The sequence below is a fragment of the Corvus kubaryi genome, unplaced genomic scaffold (assembly GCF_017639235.1).
Source record: "Corvus kubaryi isolate FWS band 111438036 unplaced genomic scaffold, C.kubaryi_AGA036_p1.0 split3-37355, whole genome shotgun sequence".
Classification (NCBI taxonomy): Eukaryota; Metazoa; Chordata; class Aves; order Passeriformes; family Corvidae; genus Corvus; species Corvus kubaryi.
The window spans coordinates 525378-549314 of NW_024582089.1; the positions used below are offsets into that span (position 1 = coordinate 525378).

The following is a 23937-nucleotide window of genomic DNA, read 5'->3' on the forward strand; positions in this document are numbered from 1 at the left end:
GCTCGGGGCGCTGCTGGATGAAAGCTCTGCTGCTGCTGCTGCTGCTGCTGCGCCGGGGCTGCGCTGGGCTGGCTGGGCTGATGTTCCCCGTGCCCCGCTCAGAGACACCCCCAGCCCGACACCAGAACCGCAGTTTGCACAGGACTGCAATAAAAGCCTTTGTTTGGGCACCTTTTGCTCTTCCAGATGCGGGTTTGGAATCTGTTGAAGAATCCTGGGAGATTCCCTCCCTTGGGCTAAACCGTGCGAACTCGCCCCAAGAAACCATTGTTTCCTGAAAGCCTCCCTAAGCTCCCTGTCCGCAGCTCCGCAGCCCAGCTCAGCATTTTGGGCGAGTTATGAAACAGGGAGATGCCAGAGCGCAGTGACGGGATGCGATAAACACGCGGCTCTCCCTCGCGGGGACAGGGACAGGGCTGTTCCTCGCCCCGGGCCAAGTGACATTACAGGTTTGCGAGAGCTGGCACTTTGTTGTGCAGGAGCCACCTGACGCTGACAGCCTGTCATTGATTTGCGAAAACACCGCTTGGCATCGATATCGAGCTTTCAGGAGAAACAAGTGGGGCAGAGGAAAACAACAGCTGGGCTTGGCTGCGCTGCTCCTGCCCGCACCGGGAGAGCACGGCCTGATCCCCACCTCGTGAAACGCTCAGGAGCAGCGGGAAAGGAGGGCACCCACTCGCTCCATCCACTCCATCCCACTGGGCAGCACCCACCCGGCCCTGGGCAGCACCCACCCTCCTCCAGGCTGGCCTTGCCTGGACATGGTCTAAAAGTCCTGCCTGGTTGGGTGATGGAGCAGAGTAAAGCCTCACCTTGGTGAGGTGTCAAGGTGGGGAGAGGGGACCAAAGGCAAATAAATACCCTCCAGTTGCTCTACTGTGTCTTACTGACAAAACCTGGCTTTCTACTCCTGGGTTTCATGGGAGGAGCATCCTGGAGCATGGAAAAGGACAGTGCCAAAGCTTATCTTTCCCAGGACCCTGCTCTGTGCTTTCTGATGCTGCTCTTGTTCCTATAAAACATGAAATGGGGACACAAATCACCAGGGAAACACAAAACCTGATGGATGGGAGTGAAATAAAGCACCAGGCCTGAAGGCAGCCAGACCCTGGACACTGCTGATGCCCACTGGAGAGAAACTCCACACGTCCTTTCTCCCACAGCTGATCCATCTGGCAGCACGAAGGGCTCTGCTCCTCTGGCTGAGTGTTGGCACAAACACCCAGCTCCTGGTCCTGGGACACTCAGGAAGCCTCTGCCCTGGGCATCTTCCCCTCGGCCACCCTCCTGATGGGGACTGTTCCTTTTCTCCTGTATCAGCCTCTTGTGGCTTGGCAGGAGCTTTGTCAGCACTTGCTGTGACCTGAAACTGGTCACACCAGCAGCGAGGTGCTCAGTTCTCTGCAGACGAGTTGCTGCAGTGTGGCTTGGCAGAGGGAGAGCTCTCTGCTCGCAGTCATAGCCTGGCGTGTCATTTCTTGCACAGCCATTTTATCTCCTACTCTTGCTAAATGTCCTCTTTTCCTCCCTGCTACCCCAAGCTGCATGCAAAGATTGCCCCGATTGTGCCCCAATTTCTTCATAGGCCCGTCCCTCAGACGAGTGGGACACCCTTTAGGGAGAGGTCCTTGACTCTCCAGGGCACTTCATCAGGATCCTCCCTGACCCCTAGAGCCGGTGTTCTGCAGGAATCCTGCATTCCTGGGCTCAGAGGGGTGGATTTGCAACCTGTGCAGGTAGAGCTGGGATCTGGAATGGGTGCTGTGGGCAGTGTTGCTCCTACAGGCAGGGCCACCTCTTGCCACTGTGACACGGGGTTGGTGCAGTTTGGACTGAGGGAAAGACTGGAACCCAAGAGGAGCCGTGTGGGAGATGCCCCAGCCCCCCGGCAGCCGGGGAGCACCGTTTCCTACCCAGACCCACTGAGCCTCACCCCGGACCCTGCGCAGGGACCACGTCCGTGCCCAGCCCTCGAGCCCCCACCTCGCCCACTCCCCACTGGCCCCTCCACGTGCCGCGGGCCCCGCGGGGCTGGGCAGGGGCTGGGGGAGGTCCGGGAGCTGCCCCGCAGCGGCGCGGGGGTGCCGGGGCTGGCGGGGAGCGCGTGGGTGTGTGCGGGCAGGGCTGTATATCCAGTCTGGCAGAGGGTGTGACTGCTCACACGCCGGGGAGCCGAGCTGCGAGCAGCAGCCCTGAGACACCCTGGGCCAGGGGACGTATGGCAAGGAGGGGTTTGGGGGACTAAGCCCAGCACAGACGGTGTTTGGCGGCCTCGTGTTGTCCGTGTGAGTGACGTGCAGCCCCTGTGCCCGCGCTCTCCAGCCATGCTCCACTCCCCGCTGAAAACCGCGCTGGCCTACGAGTGCTTCCAGGACCAGGCCAGCTCCACGCTGGCCCTGCCCTCGGACCACAAGCTGAAAACCAAGGGCACGGGGAAGCAGCGGGTCCAGGAGCAGGTGATGATGACGGTCAAGAGGCAGAAGCAAAAGTCGTCAGTGTCATCAAGCGTGGGCCACTCCAACCGAGGTAAAGTCCCACGGCGAGAGGGGCCCTCTGGGACAGGGTTGGTGCTCTGGGGTGCTGTGGTGGGGTTTGTGGGGAGGGGACAGACCGCTTTGCTTCTCTTCTGGGTCACCTCAGGCAGGCGGTGCCAAGATCTCTTGCACTGGATGGAAGGGTTTAGGACAGGACACAGAGCTGGATGCATCAACTCCTTCCTGGCTGGAGCTGATCGCTGGGAGTGCTGCTCTGCTCCACATCCCTGAGGCACTTGGACATTTCAGTGTGGTGCGATAACCAATTTTTCCCTGGCTCTAAAGCTGGAGTAGCTGTCTGGTTTTGCAGATCCTTCCTCTGCAAGTGCCCCCATGGCTGGAATTCCCCAGCACCCCCTCCCGTGCATGGGCAAAGCTGGCAGTGCTCCTCCTCCACCCTGCCATGGGCTGGAGCTGGGGCTTTGCTGCCTCCTGAGCGGTGGGCAGCTGCAGAGGAGGAGGCTGTGCCCACACACAGGACACAGACCTCGGCTCGGGACTTGCCTCTGGAATCCCAGCGCATCTCCCATTTGCAGGCTGAGAAGTGTGGAGTCTCTGGGAGCCTGGTGGGAGTGGTAGGAAGGAGATGAGTTGGGAGAAGTGTCCCTGGTGTTGGTTGGTGGGGGTGTCTCACAGCCCCCTCCACTTTGCCACTGTTGGGGTGCAGGCGGCCGTTCCACCTCTGTGCACTGAGTCTGTGCCACGGAAAGGAGCAATCAGCTGAGCCCTGCAGCCTGGTGTCCCGCTGGAACCCCTTCCTCTTTGGATCAAGGCTTGGCAAATGGTTGTCTCTGCCATCCTTGTGTCTGGAGAAATCTGGGCTGGAGGTAAAGCCCAACTTTCCCCAGCTGGAATCTGCAAACCCAGAGGGTTGTGACAACCTCTGCGCAAAACCTCCTGGCTCTTGGAGGTTTCTCCAGCAGCCACAGACCTCTGGCCTGGCTGAGTCCGCCAGGGAGAGGAAATCCCGAGGCTGTGGGGGTCATGGGGGTGCTGGATCTGGGACTGAGCATTCAGAAGAGTCTGGAGTGAGCAGCGTGGAGAGGGGTGCTGGGTGAGCTGGGCCAGGCTCTGATACCTCCTCCAGGAGCTGTGCCTTGTCCAGCAGCTCTTCAAGCTGGATTGTGAAGCTGAACCCTGTGCTGGTGAGGTGCCATGGTCCAGGGACGTGTTTGGGGCTGGATTACCAAGAGGGGCTGGGTGGCTGTAGGCTGCTGGGGGAAGTGTGGAGGTGGTGCCTCCACGGGAGCCATCCCTGCTCTGGGAATTGCAGTTGCTGGAACAGAGAGAGTGGAGCAGCTCCACAGCAAGGGCAGGGGGGCTCTGCCAGGAACAAATCCCTGCTTCCTCTGGTTTTGTGGACACAGACTCCAACGGGTGAGGGGGGACTGGGGCAAGGAGAGCTTTCCTCTGCCACCAAAGTGGAAGATGGGGATCTCTTCCCACCTCTGGAGGGTTTGTTGCTTAAGGTGTCACAGTACCAGACCTGACAAAATAAAATACACAGCAGGATGAGCTGAGGGGCTCTGGACGGAGAGGGAAGCGGGCAGAGGGATCCATACGCAGGAAGGAAGGGAGGCAGAGGGGGATTATCCTGCTTGGAGAGGAGCCCAGGCGAAACCTGGGGAAAGGGAAAAGGGAAAAAAAACAGGCACATTCCCAAACTGCCTGTTTCTGCTCAGCAAGCTAAACCCCTCCTCCAGACACTTTGGGGAATGTCTGGGAATGGGAATTGCGTGGAGATGTGCAGCTCTGGTTTCTGTGTCCCAGGGAAGCTGAGTCACATCCCACTCCCAGGAGTTGCCTCCAAGCACAGGGCCCAGGGCCCCCCTCCCCCAGTTCCCACTGGGGGGTGATTGGCCTGGGCTGATTCATCCCAGTGCATTCCTGGATGGAATCCCAGGAGGGTGAGAAGTTGCTGTTTGTTCCCAGGGTTGTCTCCTGCTTGGTGTTGGAGAGAGTCAGGCTCAGCTTTCAGGTGTTGGGTTTTACTGCTCTTGCCCAAAGATCAGCTGGGCAGCCCCGATGAGAAAAATTAGTTCTTCCTACAGAGAGGCTGTGTGGATTCTGCTTGTCCAAACCCTCCTCCAGCTTGAGCTCCCTGCATTCCCTGGGATTTCTCAGGATGCTCCTCAGAGGCAGCACAAGCTGGGGAATTCCCAAAGCCCCCTGACAAGTGCCTGAGTGCTTCGTTCCCTCTGCTCCCAGACAGTCCCACAGTGGGGCTGGGCAGGGGTTGGGCCGTGTCCAGGTTTATTGCTGTGTTTGGAGCTGTGGTTTGAGCTGGAGCTGGAGCAGGGCCCAGAGCTTCCCCCAGCTGCAGAAACCATGTCCTGGTGTGTGTAGGATGGGGAACATGGACACGGAGCCCTCATGCACACAGCAGGGTGGGGGTGTTGTATCCCATCACTGGAGTTCCTTTAGGGGCTTGGCACACACTCCCTCAGTGTCCCAGGGATTGATGGAGCCATAAATGACTGGTGATTTGGAGTCCAGCAGGTCAAGGTGTTGTGGCCACTTTGGAGATCTGGTGTCCCCCAGGGCAAGGTGGCCAATCTGGGCCCAAACTGGTGTGCACTGGGCTGGGACAGTGAGCAGAAACCTGCTGCCAGCACAATACTCCTGCACCCAGTGCAGCCTTGGCTCAGCACAGCAGCTTCAGCTGCTGCCAAGGGTGACTGGAGTCTGGCATCTGTGGGGTCTGTGGGGTCTGTGGGGTCTGTCCTCCTTGGGGGTTGGGTCTGTGGGCTCTGCTGCTGGGCTTATCTGTCCTTCTCCCCACAGCAATACCAAACTAGATGCCTCCCCCTGAATTTGTGAGTAATGCAAATTTCCAGGGAAAATTAATTTCAGTGGCATGGCAGAGGAAAAGGCCAGGCCAGGCTGAACCAGCTCCTCATAGCCAACAGCTCTGCTCTGCAAAGTCCTCTGGCTAAAGGAAAGTTCTGCCAGTGATTTGTCACTGAGGAGACACATCCAAGGAGTGTCAGATCCAACTGTCCTATGGCTGAGCTGGGATTGAGAAGCTTCTGTGCTGGCTGTGGCTAAGAGGAGAGAAATTGCACCAAGCTCTGGTGGGATCCCACCTGGCTTTGGTGGGGATCAGGACTCTGATGTGAAAGGAAGAGGAGATTTGGGGGATGAAAAATCTTTTGAAGACTTCTGTAACTTCCCCCAGCATGAGATGATTCAGTGAAAGGTTCCACTCTTCCACAAACCTCAGATTATTGGGATACAAAAAAATCCCCAAGCCCATTAGCTCATAGGCTGGAAGGCAGAACTGGAGTTTTGTCATTCCTGCAGGAATCTCAGTGTCTGGGATTTCACTGATACTTCTCTCCTAGAAGGCACCCAGGCTTTGCTTTGTGCCTCCCACAGGCCTCTGCTCTCCCTGTGTTTTTCCTATGTTTAATCATCCTTATTGTTTAAAGCCGTGCATAGTTTATGATTTAACTTGCCAAGCCTGCACTGCAGGTGCCTGGTTCTTGTCTTGCCGTTCCCTGCCACAGATTAATATTTATTAACAGGCATCCTTTTCCACAATCTCCACGTTGGCTCTGTGTGTCTGGCTGGCTTTGGGAAAATGGCGCTTTGAAGCCAGCTCTCCTCCTGCCATCAGTGCCAGCTCCAAGAGAGGAGAGTTGCCTTTGAGGAAAGGAAATAACTCATCAAGAACAGCTACACTGGGTTCGGTGGCAGCCTCAGTTTGCTCTGCAATGATGGATAACAGGGATGGAGAAGGGGATGAGGGCAGTGGGAGCAGCGTAGGGGGCTCACAGAGATGCACTGCAAGGTCTGGCTCTTCTTATCTGCTGTAATTGGATTTTACCCTCATGATTTGTCCCACTGAAGAGAAAAGAGATTTTAAAGTGTCTAAGTTTTAAAGGAGATGCCATGGGGGAATGATAATTTGGGGAGGGGGGAATCTGAGCAGCCTTCAGGGGTGTTCTCTGCCCACAGGGTCACTGAGAGGCTGCACCTCCTCTGTGGGGTTCTACCACATTTTTCTGGCTCTTTCCCAGCTGTTGAAGGTCCTCTGTCATGAGAAAAAGCTGAGGGAGCTGGGGAGGCTCAGCCTGGAGCAAAGGAGGCTCAGGGGGGACCTTGTGGCTCTGCACAAGTCCCTGACAGGAGGGGGCAGCCGGGGGGGTCGGGCTCTGCTGCCAGGGAACAGGGACAGGAGGAGAGGGAACGGCCTCAGGCTGTGCCAGGGGAGGGGCAGGTTGGATATTGGGGAAAATTCCTTCATGGAAAGGGTGGTCAGGCCCTGGCACAGCCACCCAGGGCAGTGGTGGAGTCACCATCCCTGGGAGTGTTCAAAAGATGTGTGGATGTGGCACCTCGGGCATGGCTTAGTGGTGAACATGGCAGTGCTGGGGGAATGGTTGGACTCTTTGATCTCAGAGGGCTTTTCCAACCTCAGTGACTCTGTGATTCCATGGTTCTGTGTTATCTGCTCTGAGTGCAGTGATTTGAATTGGCTCTGTGCTTGCCCAAGTGCACGTGGGCCCTTCGGGGACCTAAACAGCTGCTTGGGTGACAGCAACTGGGACACAGCCATGGGGACATAGCCAGAAAAAAGCACGAGGGCGGCATCTCCCACTAAGAGCATTTCCACCCTGGCCCAAATGGTTTTTTGAGATTTTCTGGGTTTATCCCGAATTCCAAGGACCTGTGACCAGGTTGTGTGGTCTTTACTCTTGAGGTGCTTGAAAAGAAGGATCTCCTTTCTGTCCGTGAGGGCTGGGGATACAGCTCCCAGCTGGCTGTCAAGATGAACCAGGCAGAGAAGTGTCCAAACCTGTACAAATAAAGATCAGGTTTTCTTCAGCCACCTTCACCAGAAAGTCCCCAGGTTCTTCCTGGCCTCAAGACTGAGCTCTCCAAGCAATAAATCCCAGTTGTGTGGTGGCAGGAGAAGCATCTTCTCCAACCAGCAGGGCGACTTCAAAATGCCTTGAACATTTGAGGTTCTGTGTAATTATGTGTTTATAAGCTCTTGTGTACAAGTTCTGGGAGGTGAAGGCAACCCTTCCACAGCTGGAGAACATAAACTTGAACCAACTGCTTAATCCCCTGAATTTGGCCACTTAGCGGTGAATTTATCGAAGAAAATTACAGATGTGCCTAAACTGGCGTATTTTGGGTGTCTCTTTGCTCTAACCCCAAAGTGTGGAGTGCATGGCAGGAACAGATCCTGAAAGGAAGAGTGTGGTCCCCAGGCAGGACTGGTGAGAGGGACCTGTGAGTCAGCCACAGAACCCCTTTTTACAGCTGCTCACCCAGGAAAATGCTCCAGGTGCTCCCACCTGCAGTTACAGGATGTTTACAGAGAACAAGAGGCTGATTCGAAGAAGGAATTCCCAGGAAATTACCATGGAATGGCTTTACCTTCGTGCTCAGATATATGGTTATCAGATAACTCTGTGTCCTGGGGAATCACCTGGCCCAAACTCGCCACTTCCAGCACTGCCTTGCTGCTGCTGAGGCCCAGCACTGATGTGGAGCTGAAGGGAGGCACCAGGGTGGAGAGGGAGCACAGGGTGAAGGACATGGCTGAATCTCCTGTTGCATTTCCATGGCCACTTCCTTGCCTTATCAGCAAGTTCTGTGCAACTTTATGTGCATGAGGCACTCGGGGCTGGGGAGATCAGGATGAGGAGCAGTGCCCCCCGAGTCTCCAGACTACAGAGAAGGAGCTCCTGTGGTTTCCTGCACAGGTGCAGGGCTGGGAGCTGGCCTGGCTGTTGCCTGTTCTCCATCCAGAGATGATCTCCAGGTGCAGTCCCACTCCTCTCCCGCTGACAATAGAAAGCAAATCTCATTATTTACACCACATCCACGGGAATCATCTTCCTGAGAAAATGCAAGAATTTTTAGCCACAAACCAAATCACCATAACAGGTTCTGGGTGCCTCAGGCAGGGCAATAAATTAGGTTTATTCCAAGGATCAGTGGCTGGAGGAGACCTGAGTGGCTCCGGGGCCTTTGTGGTCGAGCTTATCCAGTTTATCTCAGAGATGAGTCTTATCAAACAATCACAGGGATTAGGATATTTCTGACATTACCCACCAGTTTAGGTGCATAAGTTAGGACAGGTAAGTCCTGATTTTGTACTTTGTTAGACATTCAGAGTGTCCCCTGGAAGTTAATTGGGGTGTAGGGTTTGCACTTCCTCATAACGGGACCTGGGATGCCACAATTATTGAGCACTTCTGAAAATGAAACTGGAATCACCCTTAACTCCTTTGGACCATCCAAAGGGGGTTAAGGGAATTCCACTGTGGAAAGAGAATGATTCACTCCATTTGTCTTGTAGTGATGAACGTGGCATTGAGTAAAATACTTTTAGGAGGGATCCAAATGTTGCAGTGCCAGAGACTGCGGGGAGAGCTCTTGGAAGGGCTGGGATAGGTAAATCCAAACTGTGGTTAAAGCACTGAGAAATAGGAAAAATGGCTGATGGGTTCCTCCTGATCCAAGATATTTGCATCTTTAAAAAACATACCTGAGAGCCAGTCTCACTTATTCCTCCAGCATCCCCAAAATAATGATGGAGATCAATACATTTTCAGGAAAAGAAAGTATAGACACACGAAGTGATCTTTTAGAGACAAGATCGGAATTCAAAGAGTGTGATGAGGTTTTGTGGAGTTTGACTGGTTTAGATCCCCAGGTGTTAAATAGACTGGATCGTCCTTTGTCCGTGGTGGTTGTCAGTGACTGTTGATTGAGTTTAGCAAGCCTTGCTCAGGCTGCTCGTGCTGATGGGATTGGTGGGATTCAGTCATGGAGTGGACTGGTGAAAGGGCTGGGGTGGGTTCTGCCTTCAGAGAGGGAAATTCTATTTACTGCAAGTCTTCCATGGCCAGACATTCTGGGACATGCAGCACAAAATACCCTCAGGTTCTTTGGTACAACAGCGAGGAGGCCATCAAGTTAATCAGGGGAAAGGAACCCCTCACCTGTGAGGAAAGGCTGAGAGAACTGGGATTGCTCAGACTGGAGAAGAGAAGCTCAGGGTGACCTAATTGTGGCCTTCCAGTACCTGAAGGAACTGACAGGAAACATGGGGAGAGATTATTTACAAGGGCCTGGAGGGACAGGACACAGGGAATGGCTTCCCACTGCCAGAGAGCAGGGGTAAATGGGATATTGGGAAGGAATTCTTCCCTGTGAGCGTGCCGAGGCCCTGGCACAAGGTGCCCAGAGAAGCTGTGGCTGCCCCTGGATCCCTGGAAGTGTCCAAGGCCAGGTTGGACGGGGCTTGGAGCAACCTGGGCTAGTGGAAGGTGTGAACAGGATGAGCTTTAAGGTCCATTCCACCCCAAACCATTCTGGGCTTCTGTGATTCCATGACCTCAGACACTGGCCCCATCTCTGGCCCTTTCTGCTCCTCTGCTTTGGGTTTTATGGCACTTGGTCTTTTGTGCTGCAAACCTTTGGGTGGTTTGGGGGCTCTGTGGTCTGAGGGCTGGAGTTCCCAGCAGTGACAAGGGCTCCCCTTGCTGCCTGTGTTCCCTGTGTTCCTGTTGAGATTTAGAACTCTGACACTTTTCCATAACTAAACTTGCTGTTAAAAAAGAGCTCTGTGCTCTGAAAGGGGCCTGCTGGGAATGCTTTCTCCTGGGAATGCTTTCTTCTGCAAATGCTTTCTCCTGGGAATGCTTTCTCATGCTGACCATGCCTTTTCCATTTGCAGGTTCCATGTATGATGGTTTAGCTGATGGTTATGGCTACGGGACATCCCGGGGCAGCTACTACACCAAAACCCAGACAGGGAACAGCAACTGGGGATACCCGGTAAGACACTCCTTTATCTGGGAATTGTGCATGGTCTGAGGTGACCTGGACAGGAAGAACCTCTCACAGTCACACAGGGAGGTCACAGTACTTCAAAAACTCGCCCAAGAGAGATCTTGGCTCTCTTAGCAAGGGATTCAGTGCAGTGGAGGAGGAGGATCGAGGGCCCCACAGCTGTTTCATGTGGGGATTTTAGAGTGGGCAAGATTTAGTTTGGATTTGTGGGTTGATATCCAATGGCACAAGAGTTTGGAAGCTGCCCAACGGATCAGAGTTGGGTTCAGACTATCAGAGCTCAGTTCAAGCCTGGAGCACATCAGTGCTCACCTGGAGGAGTTCCCATCTTTGTTCCTGTGCACCAAAACATGGCTGTGAGTGACACGAATGTGGCTGGGGAATGTGGATCAGGGGATTTGCATCAGAACTGTGCTGCTGTTCCCAATCTCAGTGCTACTGCAGACCCTTCCCAGATATAATCCATGCTCACAAAAAAGAGGATCCAGTTCTTCCACAGTGATTTCCAGAGAAATTATTGCACATTTCCAGAAAAAGCACAGGTGAGATGGTACTTGTCTTTGTGCATTGTGAGTCTGGACATCCCACAGAGCTCCTGGTCCTTGGTGACAGACCCCTGGGACCCAGGGAATCGCTCCAAACCACTCCACAGTCCACTGGGACAACTTGTGCTCATGTTGCCCCTCCACTTCAGACCTGTGTTCTGCTCTTCCCTGCTTTTCATCAGCTCTAAAGTAGAAAGGAGCAATTCACAGATCTGGGATTTGAATATGAGAAAAGCAAAGGGCTCCTTTCAACAACTCTGGGACTGCAAAGCAGCTCCGTGTCAGCCATCAAAGGCTTGAACCAGGAAAGGTTTTAGTGGCTCCAAGCACACAGACAGGGCTGCAGCTTTTCCTGATGGTGGCCAGATCCTCTGCCTGTTCAGAGCACCAGCATTCCTCAGCTTCAGAAGGATTTATCTGGGTCTTTCCTAATGGCTTTGTTGTAGCATGATGGCTTCAAGGCAGTGGTGTCACTTGCTGGGTTTGCATCACTGGGTGTTCAGTAGGAAAACTGGGAGCACTGGAGTGTCTTTGAGATGTTTATTTCCAGCCTGTCTGTTGGCCCATTTCAGTGTCCTTTGCTGTGCTGGTTAAACCCCAGCCAAGGGGGCTTCTGTCACCAGAAGGGAAAAGCGAGTCCAGAGGAGGCACCAAGTTGATCAGGGGGATGGAGAGTTCTGCTGTGAGGAAAGACTGGGAGAGCTGGGACTGTTCAGCCTGGAGAAGAGAAGCTTTGGGGTGACTGTACTGTGGCCTTGCAGTACCTGAAGGAGGTACAGGAAAGATGAAGAGAGATTATTTTCAAGGGGTGGAGTGACAGGAGAAGGGGGAACAGCTTCCCACTGCCAGAGGGCACGGATAGATGGGATATTCTTCCCTGTGAGGGATGGAAGAAATTCTTCCCTGTGAGGGTGGGGAGGCCCTGGCACAGGGTGCCCAGAGCAGCTGTGGCTGCCCCATCCCTGGCAGTGTCCAAGGCCAGGTTGGATGGGGCTTGGAGCAGCCTGGGACAGTGGAAGGTGTCCCTGCCCATGGCAGGGGGTGGAACAGGATGGGCTTTAAGGTCCCTTCCAACCCAGACCATTCTGGGATTCTGTGACGGGTCAGAGCACAGCTCCATCCATCCAGGTGTCCTGTCTCCGTCCCTAAGACAGTGGTGGAGCCCTGCAGAGCGTCCAGCCACGGTAACAAGGCAGGGTTTTCGTGGCCACCAGAAAAGTACAACTGAGGCAGCTCCTGAAGCAGAGGCAGAGCATCTGAGCTTCACAAGTCAAACAATTGGGATGTTTTGTTTTGATGATATATTGCTGTTTGCCTACTGTGATTCCTGAATGGAGTTTGTTGTGCTTTGTCCAAGCAAAATTGCTCTGTTTCAGCCATTCCAAGGGTTTGTAGATGGGTTTTTTTGTTAAAGAGGGAGGAAGCCAAGGCCCAGCTCTGCTCATGCTGGCAAGGTGCTACTGCAGCTCCTGTTGCTGGTGTGAGAGTTATTGCTTCCTCTTGTTAATTCCTGATCTTGTTCCAAACCATTGTGGCAGCTGGACAAATGCTGGCTAGGTGGGACTGCCACTGGCTGCTGGGGGTTCCAGTCAGCAGCGTCGGTGTTCTGGGGAACAGCTGGAAGGTGGTGATGAAGGTGATGAAGGTCAGGACCTCCATTAGACACCAGAGTCCTGTGGACACAACAGTTCAGACCCTTCTGGCTCAGCGGGGATTTAGGCAGCTCTGTCTGTTCTCTGAGAGACTCCTCTGCACTTACTGAGAAGGGAAGGTCTTCCTCCAAATTTAAGTGTCATGCAAGCCTTTAATTCTAAATATTTTTTGTAAAGGTCTTCAGGATCATGGGTTACTTTAGCAAAAAGGACTGGGACATGTGAAGGATTCACAGTAAAATTTGTGTTACCTAACTGAGTCTATCTGAGAATCAGCCATTTAGTCCTGACAAGTTGTTGACTCCTCCCCTGGCCAGCAAAGACAGAGGTAGGGGAGGTGATTCATCTCCTCTATCTGGGACATCTGTCAGGTCAGGATGAATCAGCCCCCCTGGATCCCTATCTCCTGCCACTGGAGCTGGATGGAGCAGGGGGATGAGTGCACAGGGAGATGACTGCACTCAGGGGCGAGCAGGCCCAGGTGCCACTGGCACTTCGGAACACATAACCTCAAGCCTAAATGTGCTTAACAAGCTCAACAGACAGCAGACACCCCAACCACACTGAGCAGCCTCCTCCGTTCTGCCTCTTCCAGACAGTGTTAAAGGTTCCACACATCCACCACCAGCCTCCAGCTTGGGATAACTTCAGCTTTTGTCTGCAGACCTGTTTGAAGTCTGTGCAGATTCCAGGCTTCCTAAAAAATGTTTCCTGTTTGTAATTCCTGGGTTGTAAGACAAGAAACCAAAGATAAAGCAAATCTGCTTTTGAAGGCAAAGTTGCTGAACTTATTTCCAGCTGGAGCTCGTGCTGTGAATGTGTCTGGAAAGTGGCAAAGTCCTTTGAGGTGCACAGGCAAACTCAGATACTTCAGGGAAGTGACCCAGTGTAATATTGAGGGGCATGGCTGACTCCCAGTCCCCCTGGAGTTAAAAAGGTGCAGCAGGGAATCCATGTCCAGGGTGTTGCTCCACAGCACCTGCACCTGAGACACTGCTCTTGAAGCACCTTAATCTAAGGCACTGCCTCAGATGGTGACCCTAAAGGTGTCCTGTTCCACCCACAGCTCCTAAAAGCTGCTGTCCCTGACTTCCTCCTTTTGTCCTGTTCTGTGTCTTCCTGGAAATTTCAAACTTCTCATTTCTGTGTTTTCTTTCCAACTTTGTGAGACTGATGTTCAAATATTAGAGCAAGAGAAATGATGGATCTGAAGGAAGAGCTCTTTCTGGATCAGTCAATTTGGAACAGGCTGCCTGCCCAGGGCAGTGGTGGAGTCCCCATCCCTGGAAGTGTTCAAAAACTTGTGGATGTGGCTCTTGAGGATATGGTTTTGGGTGAACGTGGCAGTGTTGGGTTAATGGTTGGACTCTTTGATCTTAGAGGGCTTTTCTAATTTAATGATTCCATGATTCTTTGTTTCTAACACTTTGGATTAAACCCTTTGATTCACCCATTACTACAGATTATTTTCTATGAATTCCCCTTGTGGGGTGCCTCGTTTGCACCCTCGCTGTCCCCAGTGAGCACCTTCTCACTGCCAGTGCAAGGAACACTGAGCCAGCAGGGCCACCCCAGAAACTTGGAGGCACTTGGAGGGCAGTGGGTTTGCTCTTGGCTGCAGCATTTCCTTGGCTCGTGTGTCACGGGCTGGCTCAGCCCTCCAGGATGTTCAGCCTTCGGGAATTCCTTTGCTCAGATACCACACTGGGATGCAGTAACAGGAGGATCTGTGACTGCAAAGCCCTCTGTGTCAGGGTGATACCTCAGCCCAGGTGCTGTGGAGCCTTAGAGACACTTGTCACCCTACTGCCACTGTGAGCTATGAGTGGCCAGCAGTTCCCAAAGCCCTCCAGCCTCAGGAACTGTGTCCTGGTATGAGCAACAGCTCAGGTCCCACAGGAGGGTCCGTGGTGACCACGATTTACACAGACAAACCTGGGGAAGAGTTAAGGAAGCTGGACTGGGCACCTAGAGCAGTGCAGTCATGGCAGAAGCCTCAGCATGAGCTGCACCCTTGTCTCTGACAGCTCAGTTCCATCCCCAAAATGGGGTCTCTCCAGCAGCGTCGCAAAGCCACAGCCACAGTCAGGTGGTCCATGGGCTGCAGGGACTGTGGTGCTCACCCCAACTGCAGGCACAGCTTTGGAGAGGCACAACCAAATCCCACACACAGAGGGCAGCACTTGGGGTGCCACCAGCAAAGACCTCCGAGGTTCAATTCCCACCCTGCTCTTGCCTGGGTCATGGGTTGGCAGGTCCAGCGCTGCCTGGGGGTTGGGGCATTCCCAGGTCCCACAGCATGACCAAGATGAGGCAGGACCAGGACAAGGTGCAGAACCCACCTGGCTCTCCGTGCTGCTGCTTCCACAAGAAGGAAATCCCCCACATGACATGGGTCTGTCCACAGCGTGTCCCCCCAGCACTGCCCCCAGCGAGAGCAAACAAACCCTGGATGTGCTGGGGAGGGAATCTCAGATGTGTCCTGTCTCCAGCAGATCCTCATCCCCACAGAGCTGAGCTGGGGCTTCCACAGAATCATGGGATCATTGAGGTTGGAAAAGGCCTCTGAGATCATCGAGTCCAGCCTTTGACCCATCACCACGGAGTGCCAGGTCCAGTCATTTCTTGCACACGTCCAGGGACAGTGACTCCACTACTGCCCTGGGCAGACCATTCCAGTGTTTAACAACCTTTTGCATGAAGAAATTCCTCCTGATGTCCAACCTGACCCTCCTCTGGCACAGCTTGAAGCCACTTCCTCTTGTCCTGTCCCTGTTCCTGGGAGCAGAGCCCGACCCCCACCTAGCTCCATCCTCCTGTCAGGGACTTGTGCAGAGCCACAAGGGCCCCCCTGAGCCTCCTTTTGTCCAGGCTGAGCCCCTTTCCCAGCTCCCTCAGCTGCTCCTGCTGCTCCAGCCCCTTCCCCAGCTCCATTCCCTTCCCTGGACACGCTCCAGCCTCTCAATGTCTCTCTTCTGGGGGGGCCCAGGTTTTACTTTAACAATGCCCCTGGGAGCAGCTGTGCTCCCAGACCAAGGAATATTTGGCTGGGCTGGTGGTGCTGGATTGAAGCAGTTACCTGCAGTAATTACATCCGTTATGGCACTAATGAGAAACACACACCGGTGATCCCTCTGCACCAGAGACTGTAGGAAAATTTTTAACCAAAAGTCCTCTGTGGGAGGAAGTGTCAGAGCTTTCTCTCCCAAGAGCGTTACCTGAACAAGAGGTGATCGCTGCTGTCCCTGCCTGTCTTTGCCTCTTTGGACAAAACCTCTCGTTGTCAATGGGAGCTTTGTTCATAAGGATTTCAGGTCAAAATTTGTCATTTGTTGTGATGACCTATCCAAGCTTAAAAGAACCCCAAAAGAGAGTGGTTTGGATAATCGTGCCAAAGAAAACAAAGGTTTAGAGTCACTGCACATCATTGCTTGGTCAGAGCCTGGTGTCCCTGGGAGGTTTGCACGAGGCTTTAGGCTTTGGAACAGCAAGTTGGACATTGCCTTCCTTGGCCAGAACAAACTGAACCAGCAAGACCTAAATCTCAGCAGAATGAAAAAAAAACAGATGAAAAATCATAGGGAAAGGCAGCTCCTGGGAGAGGTGGGAAGGAGCATTTCAGAAATAGATAAACAACGTATTTGCTGGTTTTGCAATTTTTCTCGCTGCCATGGAGGGAGCAGCAGTCGGAGGGTTTCGCAAGGAGCTTGAGGTGTTCTCCCCACCCAGCACTCAGGGTGGGACCTGCTCAGGTTGCATCTCCTGTGCTTTGCCCTCCAGCCTGGGAGAAACCTGCTCCTGACGTGTTTATACGGAGCCCTCACTTCTCTGTCTGCTGCTCTAGAAACAAACAAATTGCAAGGGAAAAAAATCCAGCAGGTAATGAACTGATGGCGTCCTCAGATGCAGAATCAGAACCACCCAGTTCTCTGGGAGGGCTCTGACGTGGGAAGGCAGAGCTGGATCCAGGCACCATTCCCGGGCTGGTGCACCTTGCTCCGTGCTTCTGCTTCTCTGGAAAGCAGGGGCAGCACAGAGACTTTTCCTGCCAAGCAAAAGGGTTTATGGAAGAAAAAACCAGAAAAGGACTCATGGCTGATGGCTGGGAAAATGCCATTTTGACTTTCTCTCTAGAACCAGTTTTATTGCAGCTGAAATAAGAGGTTAAAGGTGTCTGTTTACCTGTCTTGTGTGTTGGATATTCCTCTTGTTGTTCCTAGAACATATTGCAGGCTGAGAACTGGAGATCCACAAATGCTCATTAATTTAAAGGGAGGTCTGTACTGCCAGGGAGGGAAACACTTCCTCCCTGGGCCTGACAGCAGCACCAGTGCCACCAGTGCTTATCTCTGACAGGAGCACCAGTGCCACCAGTGCCCATCTCCAGTGCCTTTCCTCCCTCCCTGCCTTCCCTGTCTGAGTATGAATGAACAGCTCCCGGAGCCTGGCCTCACACAGACTCATTGCACAGTGGGGAGGAGAAGTTCAGGCTAAAATCAGTATGTGAGGTGGCCTGGCTGCACCTGAGCATCTTCCTGCATCCTAAAGCCACAGGGGACTGCCAGGGCCTGATGGGATGGCTGGAATCAGAATCATAGGATTGCAGAAGGGTTTGGGTTGGAAGGGACCCTACAGATCTCATTCCACCCCCTGCCATGGGCAGGGACATCTTCCACTAGCCCAGGGTGTTCCTGACTGTGGACACTTCCAGGGATGGGGCAGCCACAGCTTCTCTGGGCACCCTGAGCCAGGGCCTCTCCCCCCTCCCAGGAAGGAACTTCTCCCCAATATCCCATCTATCCCTGCCCTCTGGCAGTGGGAAGCCATTCCCCTTGTCCTGGCACTCCAGTTCCTGATGAAGGGTCCCTCTCTATCTTCTCTGTAGCCCCTTAAGGTCCTGGAAGGGGCTCTGAGGTCTCCACACAATCTTCTCTTCTCCAGGATAAACATTCCCAGCTCTCCCAGCCTGCCTCCACTGGGGAGGTGCTCCAGCCCCCTTATCAGCTTGGTGGCTTCCTCTGGATTTGCTCCAACAGTTCCATGTCCTCCTTATGTTTGGAGCACCAGAACTGTGCAGAGTATTCCAGGTGGGGTGTCACAAGAGCAGAGGAGATGGGAGAATCCCCTCCCTCCCTGCAGCCCATGCTGGGGGATGAGCCCAGGACACGGATGGGTTTCTGGGCTGCCAGTGCACGTTGCCAAGGAGCCGTGTGCTGGAAAGAAACACCTTCCAAGCTGCCCTGGCTTCTCAGCTCTTGTGGGGAGAAGCCTCAGTGACAGTCTGAGCCCTTCAAAATGCTTCCCAGATCCTGCAGTGCAGAGAGAATCACTGCCTTCTGTCTCCACCGCACTTTGAGGCACTTCCCGGTCTTTCCCAGCATTTGCCCACACTCCTAAAGGGCAGAGGTGTGGATGGCACACCATGCACACACCCACGGGCAGTGGGCAGAGGCAATTCGGGGCATTCAGAAATCTGGGCACTGATGAGGTCTGAAGGCCAGAGATTGATTCTTTCCTTTCACTGCTGCTCTTCTGCACAGGGAGAACTCCCTGCACATGGAGTGGCATCAGCAGAAGTTGGGAGATGTTGTCAGGTGGCACTTTAAACCATAGACTGTGTGACAGCATCACCTTCACCCTCAGAGATGGCATCTCTCCAGACAGAGGGTGCTTCCCTTCTTCCTTGCTGGGCATGCTATCTCACTGATGGCTGCAGGGAGTCCCATTCTCTTGGCCACATTTGCTCCAGTGCTAGAAGTGACGGTCCCTGACTTAGCTGGGTCAGCATCCAACACAGGGATTTAGGTTTTAGTGTGGGGAAGCTGCTCTGTGGCACAGACAGGGCGCTTTGCCAGGAACAGGAAGGGATCAGGTCAGCCCTGGCCATGCAGGGATTCATAGAGTCTTTGGCAAGGTCTGAGATCTGCCGGAGCTGGCAGGAGGATCCTCATTGATCTGGAGCCTTTGGATCAGGCTCCTGCTGCAAAAAGGAATTCTGAGATACCAATTAGGTCCGTGCCACTTGAAAGAGATTAAAATGGGCTCAGCCAAGCATCTGGTAGAATCAGCAATAAAAGTTGTGGACTGCCTTTGGTAATGAGCTTCACATCACACGGGAACGATTTTCCCATGAGTTTGCAAAAGGCTCCCCCGCCCTGCCGGGACCTGCTCGGACTTGCAGCCCAGGGCTCCTGTGTTGCAGAAGGGTGTCTTTGCAAACAGCTTCACCCATCTCGGGGCTGCCAAGGAGGAGGACAGTGCTACAGCCACTCTAAAACCCAGCAGGAAATCTAGAACCGATGATTCTGTTTCAGTAAACAGAGACACTCTCCCCCTCCCCTCGGTGAGAGCACTGCAGAGCAAACCCCAGCTTTAGATAAACAAGTTCCTCTTCCAGGCTTCCCTGAGTCAGTTTCAGCAGATGCCCAGGGGCTCCACAGCTCTGCCAAGCTTCTGACAGCCCTACAGAATAATCCCAGCTTAAACTGACTCATAAAGAAAACCAGCAGGGCTCACATCTAACAAGCTGCTTTCTGTCCTGCAGCCTCTGCCAGCAGCTCCACTGAGCACAAAGTCCACCCTGCACCTTCCCACTGCAGCCCTGTCCGTCCCTCACTGTCCCCAGGGTTTCTGATCCCAGGAAAATGAAGTGAGGATGATATCACCTCAGAAGGACATATACGGTAGATCATGACTTCATGGAAGGTCACTTTGCTGCTGCTGAGTGTGCACTGCATCCCAAGCAAACCTGGGATGGAGAGAGCCTGTGTATGTGGCCATCCTGGATTTTATCCTGGGCAGCACAAGGCTTGTCCCACTGCCAGAGAGCCCCTGAGACTCATCACATTCCACTCTGATGTGCCTCACCCTGGCTCTTCTTTTCACCTGCAACCTGTCCTTCCAAACCCCAGGAGCTCTGCAGGAGACTCCAAACCTGCCCCTGCCCCACTCAGGTTTGTTCTGTGTCCTCTGGAGAAGACACAGAGAGAATTTGCTCCCCTTTTGTCCCCTTGCAGCCATTCACCTGTCTAGGTGCACACCTGAAGGTCTGGAAACTACTCAAATAACAGTGATCTGGGCATCAGCAGAGCTGGGTTTAGTCCCACCTAGGTGCTGCCAGGCAGCCCCTTGGGAAGGGGTTCAGCCGTTACCTCTGCAGCTCTCTGGGACACAGCCGAGAGGATTCCCTGCGTTCCTGAAGATCAGTTTGTTAATGGAAATATTTGGCTTAATTAATTAACATAATGACAATTCTGCAGAGTGTTGGAGGCAGGAATGATGCTGAGTGTGCTGGGGCTGGGATGGAGTTAGGGCAGAGCCGAGGGACTCAGGGTGAGCTGGCAGAGGATTCCCATTTCTCTGTCATGGAGTGTTTCTAGGTTAGGAAATACGGATTTTTTTTTAGTGACATGAACTATTACACCAGGCACAGGCTTTTCACACTTCCAAGGAAATGATTAGGAGCCAGTGTTGACTTTTGTCTCCCAGCCAAAGGGACCCTTGGGTGGCCTTTGCAGAAAGCGGCACCCAAAGTGCCAGTGCTTAGAGTTAGATGAGAAAATCCCACTTTGATCCAACAGGAGACCATGGATGAGCTTTTTCAGGACAACCAAAGGGGGATGGGGCAAACAGTTTTATTCCTTAGTTCTTTTTATCCCTGTTTGCTGTATGTCTTGGAGCTCTCTTTTCCAGACTGCTGAGGGGATGCAGAGCACAAACTCAGCACCACGGGCCAAACAGCACTAAAACAGTGTAATTTATTTTCCTTTCTGAAGTACACACCTGAGTGAGTTGTCTCTCATTTGGACATAACCCTGCAGGCCAGCACTGACATCCCAAAGGTTTAACATTGCAGAAGAAGATCGAATTCAATTCTGGCGTGGCAAACTTGATGCAAATCTGGAGGACTTTGGTAGAGTGGTTAATGCATGTTGAACTGACAGCAGGGCAGCTAAAGCCATCTTTTTGTTTTGCTAATTGTAGATGGTTTATTTTACCATCTTTTATCTTTTCTTTTTTACTTCCTGTCTTACTCATCTCAGTTTTTATTGCACATTCCCCATTGTTCCCAGAGCATCCCATTATCTGAGCAGATACTACACACCTTGTAACTCATAAGCATTGTCTCCACTTGTTTCTTGGCACAGTTTGATTCCAGAATCCCTTCTTACTCATTTTTCACTCCCTTTACTCCCTTTCTAAGAAACTAATAGATGGGAGGGGAAGAAAAGAGCATAAGGAAATTAAAAATAAATGCAGGCACTGCTGGAAGGTCAGAATGGGGCATCAAGCTCCACGATGGTGAGAGATGTGCAGTGAGCTCCTGTAGTTACAGGGTGGGTTAGACCACGTGTGTTGGGAATAAAGCACTTTCTCTATTGCCCAGCTCACGTTTGAGCTTTCAGTTCTACTTTAAAGCTCCTGGATCCCACATCCTGATCCCTCAGTATCCCTGATATCCAGGTGGGGTTTGGCTCCTTTGTATGGGCTGCAGGTTGGATAGCCTCCCATAAATTTTGGGCACGAAAATGCCTGAGAGGCCCAGGAAGGCCGTAACAGCCAGCCAGGGCAGGCCTGGCGGTGCCGAGCTGCAGCTCAGCCCTGACCCGCTGTGTTTGCTGTTTGCAGCTGTACAACGGGACGCTGAAGCGGGACGTGGAGAGCCGGCGCTACAGCTCCTACAGCCAGATGGAGGGCTGGGCCAGCCGGGCCCACGGCAAGGCCGTGTGCAGCCCCCGCGCCGGCAGCGACTACTGCTTCGTGCAGAACATCAAGAGCAGCCGCAGCGAGCCCGACCTCTACTGCGAGCCGCCCCGCGGCACCCTGCGCAAGGCCCAGGGCGGCGGCCGCGCCGAGCACAAGGCCACCCTCAACCGCCAGAGCATCTACAGCAGCTGCAGCACCCAGCAGGGAACCAGCAGGACCAGTAAAAAAATGCCAGCGCGGGCCCTGTCCTGCCCCTCGAGCAACAAGCCCGACGTGGTCTATGCCCAGCCCATGATGAGCTGCAAGCAGGACGGGGTCTATGGACAGGCCCAGTCCAGCTCCAAGTAAGTGCTCTGCCCCTGAGGGAGTGTGGACGGTGCTGGGGAGCTCTGGCCACCAGAGCCAGGCACCTGAGCTGCCTTAGAGGCGCTGCAGAGCCCTTACCGGTGCATCCTGCAGCAAAGTGGGTCAGATGAGTCACTCTTAAGGGCTTTATTTCTTTTCCTGGGCTGTGGAGGGGAACTGATAGGGCTGACTCGGTGCAGATATCTCTGCTGTAGCTCTGTGATGTTGGGCAACACAATCCCTCAGTGTCTGTGGTGGCATCAACCCACAGTGATATGAGGGTGGGGAGGTGAAGAGCAGAAGGCCTGGTGTGCAGTCAGGGTGTCTCTCCTGGCTGTCCTGCTGTTTCAGTCTGGCAGAAAACATACCCCAAAAAAAACCTGTCTTGGAAGGAATCAGTTCCTGAGGGTCTGACTCAGAGTGGAGCTGAGAGCCTGCTGAGCAGTGGTGTTTCCCTCTCTTCTCTCCACCCAGCCCCTTCTCTGTTTGCCCAAAAGGTCTGATTTGGGTTCCAGAAAAAAACAGACTCATAAATTGAAATAAATATCCTAATTGGAATAATCTGACTAATCAGGAAAGAGAAGCCAGTGGAAGGTGTTTAATTCCTTCCTGTCCAGAGCATCCAGTCCCATTTGGGGTAGGATTATATAAGGGTGGAGGATGGTCCATCATGTTTGAGCATCAGATCCCTTCTTGTAGATGTTGCCTACAAGCACAGGCCGTGTAAAACACAGCAGTGAGCTCAGAGCCTCCCAAGGACGTACCTGTGAGTGCAGCAGAGCTCCCACTGACAATCACCTCGTTTGGGTGGTGTTACAGGGGTGGGGGCTGAAAGCTGCCTCCAGCTCTGAAGCACCAACCATGCTCTGCTGCAGTCTTGGGAGAGACTTGGTCTGCACAAATCACAGTCCTGGAAGCCTTGGAAGACCATGTTTTGCATGTTTTGAACTGCAGAACCTATTGCAGTGAAAGCTGAAGAAGGAGGGGCTGCAGCTTCCACAAGAGTCCCCAGGACTGCTGCACTTCCCATGCTGCATCACCATCACGCAGGACTTGCTCTACACTAGCCCAGAAGCTCTCACAACTCCCTGAGAGAGGGGGAATTTTGTCACACAAACCCTAAAAGCTCCCAAACTCATTCCTGGTGGTCTCTGTTCCCAAGGAAAAATTTCACACTGCAGGATAAGTGTGAGGCTGTTTACCAGGACTCATAGACTTTGTCAAACTCCCACCAAAGGCCTGAAACTGTTGAGCTGTTTCCCCAAGGAATGATGGAGATACTGAGAAAATCCCCTTCCCTGTCAGCAGTGTGAGCCAAACCATGCCCTTTTCCACATCTGAATGTCCCAGGTTACTCTGGCTAAGCCTCCCTCCTTTAGGATTGAGCAGGAGGGTGTGTCCCAGAGCGTGGATGCCAAGAAATGTCAGTGCCCCATTAGAATGTTACCATGACCCCTTGGCTGCCCATGAGCCCAGTTACTCCATGTTTGACACGCGCCAAACTAGCCCTGGCCAGCCTCGAGCACTGGTGGCCTTGGCTTGCTGCTGTCAGCAGCTCTGTAAATCCTCTGGAACAGGAACCAGAGACATTACACAAACTGGAAGTGACTTAGGGAATTTCTGACTGAAGAGCAGAAAGGTGCAGTGGGAGGGATGGCAGAATGCCCTTCTCCTAGGGAGGACAAAGCTTTGGAGCTATTAGTCCTGGCAGGCTCTGGCCAAAGCCACAGTCAGGGGCTTGGTCGTGGCTTTGGAGAGGTCACTTGAAGAATGATGGCATTTTCTGAGAGGAGAGCTGCTGTTGTGAGAGGGATCCTCTCCAGCTCTGGCTGCCCTTGGTTAGGGAGTGGCTCCATTTACACACTCCTGGCTTGGGGCACGGCTCATCTGGCAGAACTGGTTCTGCTGTGGAAACGTCGGGCTCAAAGTCGGGCTCCAAGCTGGGCTTTGAGTCGTGGGCTCAGCTGGGGCTGTGTCCCCTGGGTGAATCTGATGTGGCTGTGGCACAGCCCCTGCTCTGCCTGAAGCTCTGCAGAGCTGGACTGGTGCAGGGGGCACCTGGTGCAGGAGTTCTGCTCAGAGGGGAGAAGGTTGACAGTAGCTGTCCTTAAAGCTTTGGAGATGTACAAAGGAGTTGTCCTCTTTGGAAAAATGACTCTTTTGGATGACTCTAAGCCCTCAGAAGTGTCTTGCAGGGCACCATTGGCCTTGCTCTCAGTGTGCTTTTGTTGGGGAGGGGCTTCAGAGGTGTGTCAGGACCAAGTCTGGGCTCTCCTTGCTGTGTAGGGCTGTTGTGTCTGGAGGATTCTCCACCTGGAGATCTCAATCTTCGCT

At 53.4% G+C, this 23937-nt stretch overlaps 1 protein-coding gene across 1 annotated transcript in view; it reads left to right on the forward strand.

Moving 5' to 3' along the window:
* Positions 1-2148: 2148 nt before the first annotated feature.
* The window catches only part of PKP1 (plakophilin 1), a 48348-nt gene continuing 26559 nt past the window's right edge, over positions 2149-23937 (forward strand). Inside the window, exons 1-3 of the mRNA XM_042015958.1 lie at positions 2149-2529; positions 10240-10340; positions 21181-21602. Of these exons, the coding sequence (XP_041871892.1) occupies positions 2328-2529; positions 10240-10340; positions 21181-21602 (725 nt within the window). The 5' untranslated portion in view covers positions 2149-2327. The remainder of the gene's footprint in view (positions 2530-10239; positions 10341-21180; positions 21603-23937) is intronic.